Source organism: Talpa europaea (genome assembly GCF_964194135.1).
Source record: "Talpa europaea genome assembly, chromosome: 15".
In the NCBI taxonomy this organism is placed as follows: domain Eukaryota; kingdom Metazoa; phylum Chordata; class Mammalia; order Eulipotyphla; family Talpidae; genus Talpa; species Talpa europaea.
The window spans coordinates 3,572,012-3,591,498 of NC_140083.1; the positions used below are offsets into that span (position 1 = coordinate 3,572,012).

Sequence of the window (19,487 nt, forward strand, 5' to 3'; positions counted from 1 at the left end):
GCAGCTTCTGTAGCACGAGTTCAATCCCCAGCTGTCCAGGGAGCTACCCACATGGCGCAGCAGACATCTCCTGTTTCAACCACTGCTCCCCTCAGTAGTGTATTTCAGTCAGTTGGCCTATTCTGTTCCCCTGTCTCTGGTGAATCCTCTCCCTTTCCCCTGACCCCACACCTCTGGCCTATATCCCCCCAGGTCTTGTAGGCATAAATAAATGTAAAAAAAAAAAAAATTTTTTTTGACACATTTTTTTAAATCAGGGATTGGTTGATCTATGACTTTAAAAGCCTAATTTTTCTTACTTTGAAAAAATTCATACTGAAAGGGAAGAAAGCATTTTTTGAATAGAACAGTTAGGGGGTTAATTCTGTTCCAATTCTAGCCCCCCATCTCTTCTTACCTTATAATCATGGACAATCCTCTCTGAGGCAGCCTTGTCCAGCATCTTCTTGTACCACTCCTGCAGGCGTTTGGGCTTGGGTATCTTCTGGTCAGGAGGATGGCAATGGAAGATATAGTCGTCTCCCTCACTTGGGGGACAAGCCCAAATATGACCGGTTGTATATCTAACAACACAAAGAGAAGGACTGTTTAAATGAATGGCGAAAGGCCATCCATTCTAGAAAGAATGCTTCACTTGAGGGCCTCCCAGGTGGTGCAAGGAGTAAGATGCAACCTATAAAGCTATCCACAATCACTGCATCATGAGTTTGATCCCTGGCCAGGGAGCTACCCACACGGCGCAACAGACCCCTCCTGACTCGCCCACTGCTCCCCTCAGCAGTGTGTTTCAATCTGCCTGTTCTGTTCCTCACTCTGTCTCTGGTGAATCCTCTCACTCCCGACCCGACCCCCTGCATCTCTGGCCTGTACCCCAGCTCTTGTATGCATAAATAATATAAATCTTAAAAAACAAAAAACAAAAACAAAAACAAAAACAGGGCCTCCCTGGTGGCACAGTGGTTGAGCGCTGGACTGCGAAGCTGCCCGTAGCCTCTGCAGCACCAGTTTGATCCCTGGCCGCCAGGCGAGGGTCCCACAGGGTGCGCAGATCTCTCCTGCTGCCTGCTGCTCCCCTTAGCAGTGTACTTCATCATTCTGCCTGTTCTGCTCTCGGCTCTGGCGAATTCTCTCACCCTCCCGCGCTTCTGACTGTATGTACCCAGTGCTTGCATAAATAAATAAATTTAAAAATTTTTTTTAAAACAAACAGAAACAGCATGTTATCTATTTGCTTACCCCAACTTCTTGACATACTCCAAATATCCAATTAGAATTTCATGATAGACTGCAGTCCTCAAGCCCTTAGGACGGAAGAAATGAACACTATCGAGATATGATATGTACACTCTCCTGTATCAAGCAAGGAGGGAAAAGAAAGGTCACATGGTAAACTCATACATTCCTGGCTAAAAACCATTCTCTCATTTATGCTCTTTGCTCACTTCAGAGCAATGCTCACTACACAGTGGCATATTGGGTAAGTAAACGGTGAACCCTTTAGGGGGGTTCATTGAGCTAATGGGGCTGTATTCTAGTCTCAGTACCTAGCAATGCCTGACACAGAATTATGTCATGCAATATTGATGGATCCAAATGTATTCCAGCAACTTTCTTATTCTGGTCTTTCCTATTATTTGGAAACAAATTCTAAATCATATCCTGTACTATGAATGACAGTCCCTTCTATATACCTCCCAGCAAAGTACTTCACACAATCGACACTTTTACCCATTTCTGAAAAGCAGTGAGTTTATTTTCCATTTCCAATTTGAGATTGCTGTTCTTCCCCATATTGTGAACAAGGAAGAGTGCTAATAGGGAAATACTTTGTTTTACTTAAATACTTAACCAGAGAATTTGCATTTCTACACCAAGCACATCAAATACCTTTGTGCTCATGATGCTTTTTCACCTATTACAACTGCAAACTCCCATGCAAACGGAACACCAACCACAATAAGTCTTACCTCTGGTTGGGTGGAGGGCAGTCGGAGCCATATTCTTGAACATGCATTCCAAAGAAGCATAAATCAACACCATCGATCTCTTCAAAGGCAAAGAGGGCCTTGGTTCGATATGGAAAGGATTCTGCCATCTCTCCACTATCTACAAACCTACACAATTCAGATTGGAGGGAAAAAACACAATGTCTCATTCAGATGAGAATCATCAACGGTAACTCGGTCTGAGCAACTGTGGCTCCACAGGAGAAGAAAGGGGAAATGACTGGATACCTTGCTTTCATGCCTGGTTTGACTTCCACAGTTTTGTCAGAAGCATGAACGACTCGAACAGTGACCTCCCCAGACTCATGGTTATTACTCTGTCGTTTCAGAAAGTCATTAACTCGATTCTCCAGAAATGTGCCAAGTCTGGTAGATGGCAACCCTAGAAAAGTAAAACTTACAAGTTCAGTAGGAATCAAATTTATTACTATTAGATTTAAGGTTCAACATCAAATCTCATTTATGTTTTTCAATATAAACAGTAATAACTGGGGGATTTTAAAAAAAAGTCAGCAATCTAGCTAACACTTCAAAGAACCTTTACCTTTGCCCCCAATAAGTGCCTTAAATACACAAAAGAAACCAGAAAAAAAAATTCCTGTATTTTACAAATCTTGATCAGATCCTTGGTTTCCTTAGATAATGAACTTCACACCCAAAAGTACATTCCAGTTCAACTTCCAAGTAGTTTATAGAAAATTATTTGTATTTTACTTTGGCTAAATATGCTAAAATTATTCTTGTATAGTTTATTCTAAACTGATCATCAGTGAAGTTTTGCCAAGATCTACCTGTACAAGAATGAAACTTACTTTTAGCAGAAAACTTATTTTCTTTCCGAGTTCGTGCAGTTTTCTTTAGACAGCCATCACAGATAAATCTAATGGGGGGGGGTGAGAGGGGGAGAGACTCAGATTAAGTGTCTTCATGGACAAAGATTCATTCTGGCTATCCAAGTCTTCAATCAAAGATGTGCAGTCTGGGTAAGCACACGAGAAATTTTCAGAGCGTGCACAAGGGGCCTGTACGCTGGAGTCTTGTATCAACACTTGTGTGCGACCCTGCCATTCGAGTGATAAGAGCCACGTGACTTAATGCCAGGCCTTGCCGCCCCCCCCACCCCCCACGATGGGGGAATCAAACCCTAAGCAGGGCCAGCGGGGCCACCATTTACCGCATGATGGTTTCTCAGAGTTATGAACCGGTGTCCCCTTGGCACCTTCACCCTGTACCGTCTCAATTTTTTTTAATGCAGCGTAAGTAAGACTCAAAATACAGCAAATTTAATACCTCCCCGCTACTTTCCAGGCACCAGATATTTCTTGTTATCCCCATTCAGTAATCTTAAAAGTATACTTTTGATGTATAATGATCACAAAAAACTTTAAACTAGAATATTTGCACATGCATTAAAAAAAATGCACACATATTTTGGGATTCTAGGTTACTTAATGTTTTAAAACTGAATTGTATGATCTTTTCCAAACACAAAGAACAATTTTTATAGACAAATTTAGAAGTTCTATTGCTGCACAGAAGTAAAAAATTCACTAATAGTCAAGATGAAGAAAAATTCCTAATAATAATAGTGATTTTAAGTCTCACCCATTTGGCCAGATCATCTCGTGATGGAGGACACATATCTGATGCATCTTTCTTCCACATTCTGTACATTCAACAAACCTGGAAACGCAAAGTCAGAATATCAAGAACAAATAAAGAATCCACTATTTTCCAATTTCTGACAATTCAAGCTAGCCAAGGATAATAAACTGAAATAATAATTTAAAATGTTTTTGGTTTTTAAAAGGTTTTTAGTGTGACAATTTAGTTCAGTCATTAAATGCAACAATTTAGTGTGACTCCCTTCGATCCCCGGCCAGTGAGCTGACCCACAAGGCGCAGCAGACCTCTCCTGTCCCCCTGCTGCTCCCCTCAGCAGTGTATTTCAGTAGATCCGCCTGTTTTGCTCCCCACTCTGTCTCGGCTGAATCCTCTCACCCCCTGCATCTCTGGCTTGTACCCCAGTTCTTGTGTGCATAAATAAATCTTAAAAAAAAAAAAAAAGTGAGAAGAGAAGCTTTGAATACTGACCCTAATACTATAACCAAAATAAAGTAAAAATGTGACTCTCAAGAAAATGCCTTCCTGCCTGAAACTTTCCTTTCTGGAGGAAAACAAAGATGCATTTTTCAAAATGTTGGAGCAAAAAAAAAAAACAATCCCCATAGAATTGGTGTGTTTAAAACCGGTGAATTTTTATGCAGATTATAATCTTTACTAAATAAGCCTGCTTTGGAATTAAAAAAAAAAAAAAAAGTGATTGAAAAAGCAGTAACAAGTAAATGATCACAGCTACTTTAACTTTCAACTGAGCCTGCCACCAGTCTATCCACTCTAGGAATACTAGCACCTGGTATGAATACTAGTAATATTTCGGTGTTCTGAAAGGTCTCACTGCAGACTAGGGGATTGTGAACTGTGTGAAAATGCAGAGGATGGGAATGGAGTACTTGGCATGATGCAGAGGTAGCTTGGTGCTTCACTTGGGTCTAAGATCACCAAAATACCAGGTCAATTTAGTGACATGTAAATGAGTGCTGTGACATAGACTCCCACGTATCTGCTGTCTCTGTCAGATGCATATTATGTAAGTTTATTTAGCCTAAAAATACAGAATCATCTCATTGGCTGTGCAAACCAACAGAATGGAAGGAAAAAGGAAAAGCAACAGTGTACTGACTATAGGGGAACTACTTACAGTTCAGGATCCAGTGTGTCATTTTTTCTCTTGGAAAATTGTTCTTTATTTATTGTACTAAGGAGAAAAGAGGGACACAATCAGAAAAAGTGGCATAGGAAGATGAGCAATCTGATTATTGTTCTAACACAGAAGAACAAATCTCTTAACACTAAGTGGATTATCTATATCTCCTAAGAATATACCGAGGACACATTAAATATGTACATTTTTAGCTCACACAAAATACACATTTATGCAAAGTAAGGCTTGCATTTTTGGAAAGGACTATTTACAATAAATCTATTTTCCCTTATAGGAGACAGAGAACTCATGAACCTAGACAGAACTAGAAACACAAGTTTTTTCTTTTTCTTTTGAAATTCTGCCTACATTTAGTGCCAGATATTGTAACTTTTAATAGTTTTATGTCCCTGGGATAAGCCATAAAAGCTGGTGTGACCAGAGGTAGTTAAACCATTACTTAAAAATTAGACTCTCTTGAAAAATTGAGTATTATCATTTTTTATATTAGGAGAATTTCAATAATACCTATTTCAAGCTACCTATAGTTAATGAAGATAAAAATTATTTGACTTTATAGAATTCATTTTTAAGTTTTCAAACGGCCTCCCCTCCTGCAATCTAGCATACCATACTGCCCAGAGCCTCATAAATACAGAACGCAATCATTTTAATCCTTAATCCTTCTCTCTATGATCAACTTTAGGGAACCCATTGATGGCCACATTTTTACATTTTAACTGTTTCCTACTAGTTACAACCTAGGTATTCATTTGGAAGTGGCCTGAAGTCTTGTTATTCAGTGTGCTTTGAAAGCCAGCAGCACAGGATATAGAGAGCTTGTTAGAAATGTGCATAGCACAGACCCACAGAATCAGAAGGGGTTTCTACAGTCTCAGAGACGCACTGTCCTAAGGGCCAGCACATGTTGTTAGCCACCGAACAGTAGCAATAGTAAAGTGGTCGCCCCTTCTTGCATCTCGAACTCTGGCTAGAGCTGACTCCCAGGATTTAGCCAACAGTCAAGATCTGTTTAAGGCTTCAGAGGACCCACGAACTATTCTGCACATCAGAACCTGACACTGCTAAGTTTATTGCCATGGTGACTGGAAGGAAAAGTGCAACTTCAAAACCCTGTTTGGAAACATTAACCAGTTTTTCTCAGAAGCCAGTAACATAACAATTCCGTATTTTGGAGAATGTTCTGAGCAGTTTGTTGATTATAAGCTAAATCAGAAAAAGTGAGGCCTCCCTGGTGGCACAGAGGTTAAAGACAGTGCTATGAAGCTACTGCCAGTCACTACTGTATGAGTTCAATCCCCAGCTGGCCAGGGAGCAATCCACATGGCGCAGCAGATCTCTTCCTTTCTCACCTGCTCTGCTGTTCCCCTGAGCAGTGTGTTTCAGTACATCTGCCTATTCTGCTCCCCACTCTCTCTGGTGAATCCTCTTACCTCCCGCACCTCTGGCTTACACCCCAGTTCTTGTATGCATAAATAAATAAATCTTTAAAAAAAAAAAGTCGAATTTTTAGAAGTACATATACTTTCTTCCTAAAATAGCCCAAATTTGAAAAATAAAGTGTCTAACTATATTTTAAGAAACTAGAAGTACTCCATGGGCAGTTTAGCACATTTGACAATTCTTGGTATTTACAAAACAAGAGCCTGTGAAGTTATAAAAGTCCAATCCAGATTCTTTCTAGCATGTGATGCTAACAAACTTCTAAATCCCGAATGTTAAATTACATTCATACTGCAGGGATTCTGATATTAACTTACACCAGAAGGTTGAGAGGTGGTTATCCGACCAATTACACTAAAAACTGCCGACTATATCCTCACAGAAGGAATGTATCTAAGATGCCACACTGTGTGTCCCCCAGACCAGCAACTACAGGACTTGCTGTTCTAATGGAAATGTTCTTGGTCTGTGCTAGTCAATATAGCAGCAACTAGGTCTAATTTTCCACTAGAAATGTGGAAAATTCAAGTGACAGAATACTTAATTTCATGTACTTTTCAGTAAACTGTATTTCAATAGCCACACCTGTGGCTAATGTTACCATATTCGACAGCACAACCCTTCACCACTTAAAAGCCTATGTATACACAATCACCTAACAACAAACTGAGAAATAAAACTCAATAATGCGGTTACTTACGTTTGAGGCTGGGAAGGGTCATCCCCCAAAGAAACGCTCTCCCCTTGGATTTCATTGAAACACTTCTCACAGAAATGATACCTGTCGGCAAGAAGGCCATACTGGGGTGAACTGTTCCGTTCACACAACACAGCCCAAGCCAAGCAACGAAGCCACCAATCACAGCAGGCCAAGGAGGGGGACGGGAGCAGAGAGCAGGTCATCAACGGCGACAAGGACATTCAATGATGCAGATTTATGGGCCCCACAGATTGGGGTTTTTTTTTTTTGTTTTTTGTTTTTTTTTGTAATCAAAGCCAAGTGCAGACAACGACAAGCATGAGGGAGAAAAAAAAAAACACAAAACAAACAAAGAAATGAGGGGTTGCAGGACAACAAGAAACATAAAAGCAAGACAAGACAACACAAAGCAGAAAGCCAAGGCAAAGCACAGATTAGCATTAAATATCTCAAATGGGATCACAAGTAGCAAATGATTACAGTAAATCAAACAAAAAAGTTTCACTTACACAGACCTACACTTTTAATTTTAGTAATTAATACTACTTGATGCAAATAATCATAAGGCGAAAGAATAAAAAATACCGGGGAGATCGCCATTTAAATAAATACAAATTACCTAAATATGGTGATTATAACCCTTCTCATGTTAAAAAAAAAAAAAAAATTCTGCCATGGATACAGTACCAGGAACCAATCATATAAAAACAACTGTCAGATGGAAAACGTAGTATATTTCTTTTTGACACTAAGGAAGCCAAGAGTAAAAAAATTTTTTTTCACCGAAAAGACTGCATAAGGAATCAAATAATGACTGTAGTCATCAACTAACAGTTTAAAAAGAAAAGCATGCAGGTACATATTACGTATTCCTTGGTACAAAGAGTAAAACACTGTAGGACTGATGTTAAAATCCAAAAATGGTAACGTCAAAATTATAGCATCAGAATTTTTATGCTTTTTTAACCATAAGGTGTTTATAACAACTTTCAGACCCACTTTTCCTAGATTTTAATGATTAAAAAGCTATGGATTCTTATCTACAAAGCATTAGGAGAGTTCACCTAACTTTTAGAAAATAAAAGTTCATGTGACGTTTTCAAAGGTAGAAATGCATGTTGCACACAAGTTCAATAAAAAAACACCACCACAGGCTTGGTTTCATAAAAGGGTACTGAGTGCTCAGTCTTGTCATTACTGTCTCAGTGTCCCAAATAAATGTCCGATGCCAATTACATAGTAGGTTGATTACTAAAAATGGGAGACAAATCACAGTTAAGATAATTTTAAAATGCAATTTGTGTCATTACTGCTGGGCAAGGGAAAACAAGGGATTCTCTCTACCTGAGTTAGAGAGAGACCCTTGCTCTCCACCCTCAGACACAGTATCTGCAGAGAACAGTTTGGCACGGGGCCATTTTGGGAGGTGCTCCTTTTACTTAATAAAGGCAAATCAAGCACTCCGTATACCTCTCTTTTCATGTACTCCAAGAATACTTCTTAGGCAACATAAAAAGGAAACATTTCCAAAAAGAGATAGCTGGCTAACAATTTTTCAGTTAAGAGGTTTTTCTGGGTCATTCTGGGGAAAACAGATAGCCAGCAGCAATTTCATGGACAAGTACAAAGAATAATTAGTTTGAAAATCATCTGTTTTGCCTAAGGTTGTGGTGAGCTATAAAAGAAAAAGAAGTGGAACTTGGGATGTGAGCCCACCTATGCCACCAACTCACAAAGTGGCTTAGCATCACCTGCACTGGATCCCTGCCTTAGAAAAACAAGGGCTGAGACAACCGATGCAAAGCTAGATATAGCTAGAAAATTGTCTAATTCTGCAACCAAAGCCAGAAATCAAAAAGCAGAACTTGTGCTGTACAGTTGTTTTAAAGCAGGATACACATGAACCACGACTGTGCGTATGCTGGCCCATCAGCATGCACTCCCTAGACAAGAGGACACATGGGCCTTGGGCCACACATGGCAGAACTTACCTGTTCTGGTAACTGTAGTAAGTAGCATCCCGAGGGATTGTGCACAACTGTTTGCCATAGCAACAGAGTGTCTGTGGAGAGAACTCCAACTGCAAAAGAAAGCATTTGTTATATAGTACAGAGGCCCAGGGGACAAGTTAGGACAGCACACTGGCAAATCAGAAACAAAGGTCAGCGGCGTCTTAAGTCTCGTTTATGTTATTTATACTGGGCTAATAAGCTTCTAATTTTACCAAGCTAAAACCACTCCAGTTTGTGACCGTATTATTTTACAATGTGAGGTAGGCTCAGCAGTCAAACCCTTCCACCATAATAAACAACAGGATGAATGGCTTAATGAGAACTGGCACGAACAAGAAAAGCAGCACATGCCAGAAACTGTGCCCCCTCAAGTGAACACGATCAACTCCCTGCTCCAGATGAGCTAACAACCAACCCGACGATTCAGGGTTCGGACTGGTTCAATTTTTATATACATTTTTTTATCTCTACAAAAATTTCTTACCTTTCTCCCACAACAATATCCCAGGCTTTGCATGACGGGGTCAATCTCTTGTTCAAAGACCTCAGACAGCTTGGAGCAGTATTTGTATACCCGTGATGTTTTCCGATTATATAGCCAGGCATTATTGAACATAAGCCAAATGTCATCCACATACTGCCAGGGTTCCTGATACTGTCCAGTGTCTAACTTCCTCTTAATAGTAGAAAGATCCATAGGGCTCTTCACAATATCAAAGTAATCCTAGGGACAAGTGGCATCAAATATTACTACATGAATTTCCTCGTGTATTTATTAAAGTAGGTGGTGTTATTTTCCTACCATTACCATCAATTTTCCAGCTAATGGTGAATGTTTGACCTGTCTACATTTCCAAAGGTTGACTGATGCCCATCACTTCTTTACCTCTTTAGTCTAAACAGGTAAGGGGCAGTTTAGAGGACAAAACAACAGCTTCTACAGACTTTCCAGACACCAGGCTGATGGCCCACTGGAGTGCTTTCAAATGCCTTTTTTCTTTTTTAAATAGAGGCATGCTTTATTTATTTATTTGTTTGTTTGTTTGGTTGGTTATACATGCACTGGGTACAGTCAGAAGTGCGGGAGGGTGAGAGAATTCACCAGAGCCAGAGCGGGGAGCAGAGCAGGCAGAAGGACCGAGGTACACTGCTGAGGGGAGCAGCGGGCGGAAGGAGAGGTCTGCGCACCATGTGGGACCCTCCTCTGGGGGCCGGGGAGCAGCCGGGGATTGAACAGGCGCCGCAGAGGCTGCGGGCACCTTCGCAACCCAGCGCTCAACCGCTGCGCCACCGGGGAGACCCTCAAATGCTCTTCTATAGCTTAAGTGTGGTTAATTTAAAAACCAGTAAGTAAAACATGCTTAACATTTTAGTAAAGTTTATTTTATACAATAGAATATTCTGGGACATGAAAAGGAATTAAACACATGTTACAACATGGATGAGCCCTGAAAACAATGAAAATGAAAGAGATGACACACAATGAATGGACATGCTGAATGCACAGCGACGAAAATATTTAGGATTAACAAATTCACAGACAGAAGACTAGACCAGCTGGAAATACGTTTGTGGATGCAAATATTTATGATTATGGGGCTTTTTGGGGGGAGGAAGGCTGACGAAAATAATCCAAATCTGACTATGGTGTTAATTGTACACTAGTCTAGGAATATACACGAACCATTGTTCTATACACTTTAAGTAACTTATACATCTTAAGTTATAGCTGAACAAAGCTGTCAAACATCACAATAAAAAAATCAGAAGTACCACCACATACTTACAGGGATTCCTAGAAGCTGAGGGTCCACAGGCTGACGAAAGGGAAGGGATTCTGGATCCTGTCGGTAAAGTGCCTCCAATGTTGGCATCAGTGCCTGCCGTAACTCTTCTGGTTTGAAAACTTAAAGAGTATATTTGAAATTAGTTATCAATAATACAAAAAAAGGGGGAGAAAACATTCATGCTGAAGCTGTGGCAAGAATCACATAACAAGGCCTCCCTGGTGGCACAAGGGGTTAAGCACCGCATTATGAAGCAATCCGCAGCCTCTGCAGCATGAGTCTGATCCCTGGCCAGCCAGGGAGCAACCCACATGGTGAAGCAGACCTTTCCTGTCTCGCCTGCTGCTCCCCTCAGCAGTGGATTTTGGTCAATCTACCTGTTTTGCTCCCCTGTTTCTGGTGAATCTTCTCACCCTTGTGCCTCTGGCCTGTACCCCAGCTCTTGTATGCATAAATAAATAAATATATATATATATATTTATAGAACCACAAAACACACAACTGCCTGCACGGCCCTCAGGAAGTGTCACTGGTGGAGTACTGGCTCTCTCTGGACGCCTGCCTGGTCTGCTCAAGGCAGCACCTTACAGAACTGTGTCCAGTCATGTTTAAACACTCTTCAGGGCTCAGCAAACTTTTTAAGTCAAGTTCAGTTTAGGTATTCTTGACTAAGTAGAAAGAGAATCCCAATCATTACGAAAATATGTGAGAATACTTAATATGATACAAATATTTAACAAGGGGTGTCCCTGGTGGCACACGGGTTTAGTCTCATCACTATTAAGCTACCGAAAGCCACTGAGGCACCAGTTCAATCCCTGGCCAGAGAGCTGACCCACAGGGTGCAGTAGACCTCTCCTGTCTCACTCGCTGCTCCCCTCAGCAGTGTATTTCAGTCAGTCTGCCTGTCCTGCTCCCCACTGTCTCTGGTGAATCCTCTCATGACCAGGACCTCTGGCCTTGTATGCATAAATAAATAAATCTTAAAAAAAAAAACAAAAAAAAAAACCCAGGGAAAAAAAACCCAACAAACCCCAAATATTTAATAAGTCAGAAATTAGACTTGATGTTATCCTAGCACTAAAGGAATCAGAACCACTGAAGAAAAGAAATCCTCATTAAAATGTTTGGTGTGGGTTTCCTAGTGGCCTAGGGGTTATAAGTTTCAGCACTATCACCACTAAGGCCTAAGTTCAATCCCTGGCCAGGGAGCTAACCCATATATGGAGCAGCAGACCTCTCCTGTCTCACCTGCTGCTATCCTTAGCAGTGTATAATCCTCTCTCTCCCCGCACCTCTGGCCTACACCCCAGTTCCTTTACACAACAAACCAAGTAAAACCCCCAACACAATGTGATAGAATGGTGAAGTAATAAAATTAATCTTTAAAAAAGAAAAAGTTTGGTGCTGTAGAGCTTTGAAGGAAGTGATATTTACTATTGTAATGGTAAATGTTTAATACTAAAGGAAGAACTAAACTGTTACCTCAGCTGATCAAGCAATATCCAAATGGTTTCAATGTTTCTCAAATACCAGGCAAGATTTGCTGGTGTGTCCCAAATGGAATTAATTTATCATTCAAGAAGCTAGTTACTGAGGGTGTATGGTTATGAGTTTTACAACATACTCTGAGCAGAGGTCTGATTATTTCTTTTACTTACAAATTAACTCTAACTTCAGGAGGGTACTATATGTTAGTATTTTATTTATGTTTCACTTCATGGTATTGATTATCATGAGTAGGGGTGGGGAGGGAGAGGAACTATACAAAACGTATGTGAGAGGCTTCTTTGTATTTCACACTTGGTTGCACCCAAAATAAACTTGTGAGGCTATTTTAGAGAGATCCCTAATAGTAAGATTGAGTTTTCTGTGTAGCGTATTATTAAAATAACACTTCAGTATATGCAAACCTTATCTTCAAGTGAAAATAACTTTTTATTTTATTTTATTTTTAAAGATGTATTTATTTATACAAGAACTGGGGTACAGGCCAGAGGCACGGGAGGGCGAAAGAACCCACCAGAGACAGAGCTGGGAGCAGAACAGGCAGACAGACCGGTAACACAGCTGAGGGGAGCAGTGGGTGAGACAGGAGAGGTCTGCCACAGCATGTGGGTCTGGCAGGCTGGGAATCGAACTGGCACTGCAGAAACTGCGGACAGCTTCACAGCACTGCGCTCAACCTACTGTGCTACCAGGGAGGCCTGAAAATAACTTTTTAAAAAAGACTTGTTTATTTATGCATACAAGAGCTGGGGTACAGGCCAGAGGTGTGAGGGGTGAGAGGATTCACCAGAGACAGAGTGGGGAACAGAACAGGTGGACTGACTGAAATACACTGCTGAGGGGAGCAGCAGGCGAGTCAGGAGAGAGGTCTGCTGCGCCACGTGGGTAGCTCCCTAGGTAGGGATTGAACTCGTGCTGCAGTGGCTGCAGATAGCTTCATAGGTTGTCTTAGCCCCTTGTGCCACCAGGGAGGCCTGAAAATAACTTTTTAACCCCATTTTAACATTTGAAAGTACAGTGTGTTAATGGAACATTTTGACAAATATCACCAGCAGACTAGCAGACTAGGGGCTAGCAGACTCCTCCAAAAGATTGAGTCCCACCTATGTTGCTAACATGGTCAGTAGAGGCACAAGAAGGTCTAGTCTAAAACTAGTTAGTAAATTGATTACTGTGGGAATTATTTAACGCTGTGTGATACAGCACAACTTACTGGCTTAACATAGCAGAGTGGATCAGAGCAGCTACAGAATCAACCTCTCTGGTTCACTTACCAGCTGAGTCAGTTACTTAATTGTTCAGTCTCAGTTTTCATGCATTTAAAACAGGAAACAATAACCTTAAGGAGCTGTCATGAAGCTATCAGATGAGACTACAGGTGTGTGGACAACAGCCTGGCCCACAGTAGGTTAACAATGAATGTTACTATGATTATCCCTCTGTTTTCTGCATTTTATTACTGTTTATTTTTCCCTCTGCTTTTAAGGGGTTAAATAACAACATCTCTCCTCTGAAAATGTTAACACTGAGATTGCTAACTAGCCTGAAGGTATGACAGGCATGACTGAGCCAGTGACAGCAGGAAGCAAATTATGTGAGCCAAAGGAAAACTCCTCAACATCAGTAATAATTAGGACACTAGAGCAAGGTCTCTGAGCTTAATTAACATTAAAGTCAATTTTTGAGACTGAAGTCTGATTCTAATCTAATCAAGGTCTTTGGTTTCTCCCCTTGCAGGAACACAGAGGCTGAGAAACTTACTTTTCTTCTTTGACTGTCCTGGGGCTGGAGATGACTGGGTAGCTGAAGTACTTGGCTGGTCTTCCTCCTCTTTTGTTTCAGTTTTTAATGAAGTGCCTCTCTCTTCTGTTTCTGTAGGTTCCACTTTACAGTCTTCTGCTTTAGTCTGCAAGGTAGGAATTTCTAGTATTCCACAGATACACAACTGAGAAGCAGTAAGGTCATTACCTTATTTACTGTTCCCTGTGATCCTATCTGAAGACCCTTCCTCACAATGCAATCAAGAACTGAGACCTACTTGTCAGAAAAGTTTCTGGAAGTATGTTTAACTGGGTTCCTAGATTTGGTTCTAACCAAATAACAACCATATTCTCACCTCAGGAACATCCTCTGGCTGAGAATCTGCTGGTTCTGGTTGATCCACTTCCATTTTAACGTCCATTTTCACTTCCTGTGAAGGCTGCTTTTCAGGAATGGTCTGAGAATTCACTTCTGTGCTGCTAGCAGATGGAGGATTTGAGACCTGCCCTTCAATACTTACAGCTGGCTGGGAAAGCTGGGAATAAAGGGAGGAGGGACACATAAAAAACTGCCAATGATATAAAAGGAATTTATGCTAGACAACAACATGGCATGATTAATCACTTATTTCTAGACTACTGTTACCATATCCCTTCACGGTGCTTTCTTTTATCCACCTCTCTCAGCTCCTTGAAGTTACTATTATTGAAGAACAGGAATCAAGAAAATACTGATTGGTCCATTCGACATAAAAAAACCACCAGCAAAATTTTCTATGTAACTATTACTCTGGGTACGGTTGTCAGAGGTGAGGGCTTCAGAGATGACTGACTTAGAGGAGCTCACATTTACGGAGAAATGGAAAGAAAATAAGGTTGCCTGGCTATCTTTTTTTTTTTTTTAAAGATTTATTTATTTATGCATACAAGAGCTGGGGTACAGGCCAGAGATGCGGGGGGTGAGAGGATTCACCAGAGACAGTGGGAAGCAGAACAAGCAGATCTACTGAAATCCACTGCTTAGGGGAGCAGTGGGCAGGACAGGCGAGGTCTGCTGCGCCATGTGGGTCAGCTCCTTGGCCGGGGATGGAACTTGCGCTGTAGTGTCTGGTGATAGCTTGACAGTGCTAAGACTTTAGCCCCTGCGCCACCAGGGAGGCCCTCATACTTTTTTTTTTTCACACTGCTGAGGGGAGCAGCGGGCATGGCAGGAGAGGTCTGTGTGCCATGTGGGACCCTTGCTGGTGGCCGGGATCAAACCAGCGCTGCAGAGGCTGCGGGCAGCTTCGCAGCCCAGCGCTCAACTGCTGCGCCACCAGGGGCGGCCCTCTTACTTATTGTATCTTAGGTTGTCATTTTTTTAAACCTCAACTAAGACCAGAAACTCATAAACCCAAATCCATGTTTTTGCTCATTTAAAGTACTATAGGGCCTCCCAGGTGGCGCGGCGGTTGAGCGCTGGGCTGCAAACTGCCCGCAGCCTCTGCAGTGCCGGTTCGATCCCCGACCGCTGGGGATGGTCCCACATGGCGTGCAGACCTCTCCTGCCACCCAATGCTCCCCTCAGCAGTGTACTTTGTCAGTCTGCCTGTTTTGTTCCCTGCTCTGGCTCTGGTGAATTCTCTCACCCTCCCGCGCTTCTGGCTGTACCCAGTGCTTGTACAAATAAATTAATTTAAAAAAAAATAAAGTACTATATAGCTCACACTATGAAAGAGATTCTTTAAATCTATGTAAAATTTATGCATTGTACTAAATGTACTGGGGACTTCTCTCTTGTCACCCCTAACTCTCATGTCTTCAGGCCACAAAATACAACATGAAACATACCATGGTCCGCTTCAAACCTAAAGAAAACCACTGAGCTTCTTCTACATTAGGTACTACAATAGGAATAAAAACGGAAAGAAGAAAGTTTCTAACTACAAAGAGATTCCATCCAACTGTGAAGATGACAAAGAGATAAAACAATCAAGACGAAAAACAGCACAGAAGTAACAACACTACAGTATAGTTGAAACGATTCTGCCTAAACCCAAGTCTCTGCTTACTGGTGTCGCAGGCTGTGGAGGCAGCAATGGTGCCGTTGGGGTGGGAACAGAGGCGGCTGTACTCTGCTGTGAGAGAGGCTGCTGTTGGGGTTGGTCAGCAGGAGCAGTAGGAAGTGAAGGTTGCACTTGGGGAGGAAGCTGCGTTGGTGGTGGTGTAGGTGTTTGTCTTGGAGGTGGATGAAGAGCCTGGGACTGTGGCCCAGGTGGTATGGCTGGGGGTGTAGGAACAGGGGCTGGAATTGCTGTTGCTGGTGGCTGCTGAGCCCCTATGCTTGGGGGAGTATGGTGAGGGGTAGGGGTACGACTAGGTACAGGAGAGGGTGAGTTCTGATGCAGAGCTGACTGAGGGAGAGGGGGACAGTGAATGTGGCTCCCTTGAGATCCTGGAGGCATTATCGGAGAGTTCACAGGACAGGAAGAACTGGACATTTGTGCCTGTGAAATGAAAACAACAAAATGGCAATTCAAAACAATTAAATATTTACATAGGCAGGTTACATGCATTTTATTTTAAGACAAACTGATTAAACAGGAATTGGCAATAAATGCCTGTACTCTGAAAATTTAGCAGAATGGCTTTAGCTACTACAGTGGAGTACACGGCGTTCTCTGGCCATCCTGTCATTTCTTCTATACTGTAGTTCTAAGACTGTATTTAAAAAACATTCCTTACTTAAAAAATAGTTGAAGCATCAGTTTAACCTATTTCTTAGGTTAACAATTGTAACAATTACCACTGCTATCTTAACAGAGTAATTTTTCTATTTGAAATACTCAATGTTCAAATTAAAAATTTAAAACCCACGTTTTCACCCACTATGTGCTGCTACCCTTCCCTGTAAAAACCTGGATGGAGAAGTTTCAAGAATCACATGAATAAGTGAAAAATCCACTTGTGAAACATACTTGAGACACCGGTGCTTGACCGCCAGACGGAGCCAAAGGCATATTCGTTACATTCATTCCTTGTGTTGAGAACTGAGGCTGAGGAATGAATTGGCTCTGGCCGGAAGGCTGCTGCATGCGAGGTCCATAGCCCATAGGCTGCACAAAAAAAGAAAAGGAAAAAACCCACATAGAGCACAAAATTGCTTCATTACAATTACCTAATAAAGCTGGAATCACCTAATGTTCTAGCCCTGCTGTGATGAAGGTGGAGCAGAAGAGTAAGAAAGTGGTGTAGCAGTGGCTCCTGTGTCAAGAAAATGGAGAAAAGTCTCAAGGGGCCTTCCGGTGACATAAGGGTTAAATCTCGGTGTTATCACTACTGTGGCCTGAGTTCAATCCCAGGCCAGCAGACCTCTCCTGTCTACCTGCTGCTCCCCTCACCAGTGGATTTCAGTAGATCTACCTGTTCGTTCCCCACTCTGTCTCTGGTGAATCCTTTCACCCTCTCCACCTCTAGCCTACACCCCAGATCTTCTATGCACAAATTAAAAAAAAAAGGTTAGAAACAAATTCTTTGGCTACACAAGAATCCCTGTGAAGAGAGAGGTAACTATATCTTTTCATACTGCTTAAGTGAGGAGAGTGAATCACTGCTTCATCCTTGCTTGTGCATAGTGGTCATAATGTTAACAAATCCTTTGAAAATGTAACATTAAATTTCTAAAATTGGGCCTCCCCTGGTGGCGCAGCGGTTGAGTGCTGGGCTGCGAAGCTGCCCGCAGCCTCTGCAGCGCCGGTTCGATCCCCGGCAGCTGGCTAGGGTCCCTCATGGCGCACAAACTTCTGCTGCGCCCGCTGCTCCCCTCAGCAGTGTATTTTGGTCCTTCTGCCTGCTCTGCTCCCCGCTCTGGCTCTGGTGAATTCTCTCACCCTCCCGCGCTTCTGACTGTACCCAGTGCATGTATAAACAAAAAAGAAACAAACTGTGCCCAGTGCTTGCATAAATAAATAAATAAATGAATCTTAAAAAAAAAAAGATAGCCTTTCAAAAAAAAAAAAAAAAGAAAAATTTAAATTTCTAAAATTGTTTCCAACAAAATATCCTTTAATAAAGGAAAGAAATAATGCAATAACAAAAGACAAAACCATCTTTAAGCTAAGAAAGGGATGTGTTATAGATTAAAATGAAGACCAAAACATTTCATTAAGGGGCAACACCTAAGAGGAAAAATCAAACATTGTAGAACAATGAACGACGACGTGAAAATATATAAATAAAAACAAAAGAGGGCCTCCCTGGTGGCGCAGCGGTTGAGCGCTGGGTTGTGAAGCTGCCCGCGGCCTCTGCAGCGCCGGTTCGATCCCCGGCTGCTCCCCGGCCACTGGCGGAGGGTCCCACATGACGCACAGACCTCTCCTGCCGCCCGCTGCTCCCCTCAGCAGTGTACTTCGTACCTTCTACCTGCTCTGGCTCTGGTGAATTCTCTCACCCTCCTGCGCTTCTGACTGTACCCAGTGCTTGTATAAATTAAATAAATAAAGCACAAATGTTAAAAAACAAAACAAAAGAAAAAGATATTTAATTGAACATGATGGACTAGTGCCAGGGTATTGTGCTAGAAAATTCCAGAGAGACTAAAAGACTGGAGATACCAGCTAATTCTGAAACAAAGGCTCAGGGTTGGGTCAGTGTGGAAAGGATGACCGGTTTAGTTTGTATAAGCATACAAAGATGCTCAGAATTCCTCATTTCCAGTCTCTACAATCTGGCAATACCCCTTCCATTACTGCTGCAAAAGACCAACAGCTCCCTGCCTGGGGTGATTCTGTGTTTGGGCAAGTGACGGAACTGTGTCAAGGACAGCAGGATACTAAACGTGGAAACTCCAGGGAAGAGGAACTGGCTGCTTTTAGTACTGTGCCTGTGAATTGTACAAGCAAACAAATCTTTTAGTGTTTGCTCTATACAGAGTATAGCCCAGAGAAATCTTAACTATACTGGATCATATTATGCATATACTCTGGAAACCTGTTTTCTTCCATTTTTTTAAATATAAGAATTGGGGTACTGGCCAGATGTGTGTGGGGTGAGAAGATTCACCAGAGACAGAGTGGGGAACAGAATAGGCGGACTGACTGAAATACACTGCTGAGGGGAGCAGTGGGTGAGACAGGAGAGGTCTGCCGCTGTTGAGGTCTGTTCTGGGAACAGTGCAAAAAAAGACTACTGACAGCCAACAGCCCCGCAACTTTACCATTTCAAGGCCCCAGGGTTGTGACCTTCACAGTCCACATATAATCCACTGATGGGTTGAGAGTGGGCACTTGTACTCAGTTGACTCAGGGAACACAGGTTTTCCCAGTGAGTTTGCTGCACCATGTGGGTAGCTCCCTGGCCTAGATTGAACTCTTGCTATAGTGACTGTGGACAGCTTCACAGGTTGTCTTAACCCCTTGTGCCACCAGGGAGGCCCTTGTTTTTTTCTATTTAAAACTGAACAGCTTCCATGTTGTAAATTCTGAAAGCATGGCTGACATAGTATTCC

General features: G+C 42.0%; 1 protein-coding gene across 2 annotated transcripts in view; it reads right to left on the reverse strand.

Annotated features, from left to right (window-relative positions):
* The window catches only part of EP300 (EP300 lysine acetyltransferase), a gene marked incomplete at both ends in the record, with an annotated part of 64,616 nt that overhangs the window by 8,839 nt on the left and 36,290 nt on the right, over positions 1 to 19,487 (reverse strand). For both annotated transcript variants that reach the window (XM_084254545.1, XM_084254544.1), the window contains 15 exons: positions 398 to 563; positions 1,237 to 1,350; positions 1,968 to 2,114; positions 2,235 to 2,388; positions 2,819 to 2,886; positions 3,612 to 3,689; positions 4,768 to 4,824; positions 6,935 to 7,015; positions 8,926 to 9,014; positions 9,431 to 9,670; positions 10,734 to 10,852; positions 14,004 to 14,148; positions 14,359 to 14,538; positions 16,054 to 16,488; positions 16,960 to 17,097. In XM_084254545.1, the coding sequence (XP_084110671.1) occupies positions 398 to 563; positions 1,237 to 1,350; positions 1,968 to 2,114; positions 2,235 to 2,388; positions 2,819 to 2,886; positions 3,612 to 3,689; positions 4,768 to 4,824; positions 6,935 to 7,015; positions 8,926 to 9,014; positions 9,431 to 9,670; positions 10,734 to 10,852; positions 14,004 to 14,148; positions 14,359 to 14,538; positions 16,054 to 16,488; positions 16,960 to 17,097 (2,211 nt within the window). The remainder of the gene's footprint in view (positions 1 to 397; positions 564 to 1,236; positions 1,351 to 1,967; positions 2,115 to 2,234; positions 2,389 to 2,818; positions 2,887 to 3,611; positions 3,690 to 4,767; positions 4,825 to 6,934; positions 7,016 to 8,925; positions 9,015 to 9,430; positions 9,671 to 10,733; positions 10,853 to 14,003; positions 14,149 to 14,358; positions 14,539 to 16,053; positions 16,489 to 16,959; positions 17,098 to 19,487) is intronic.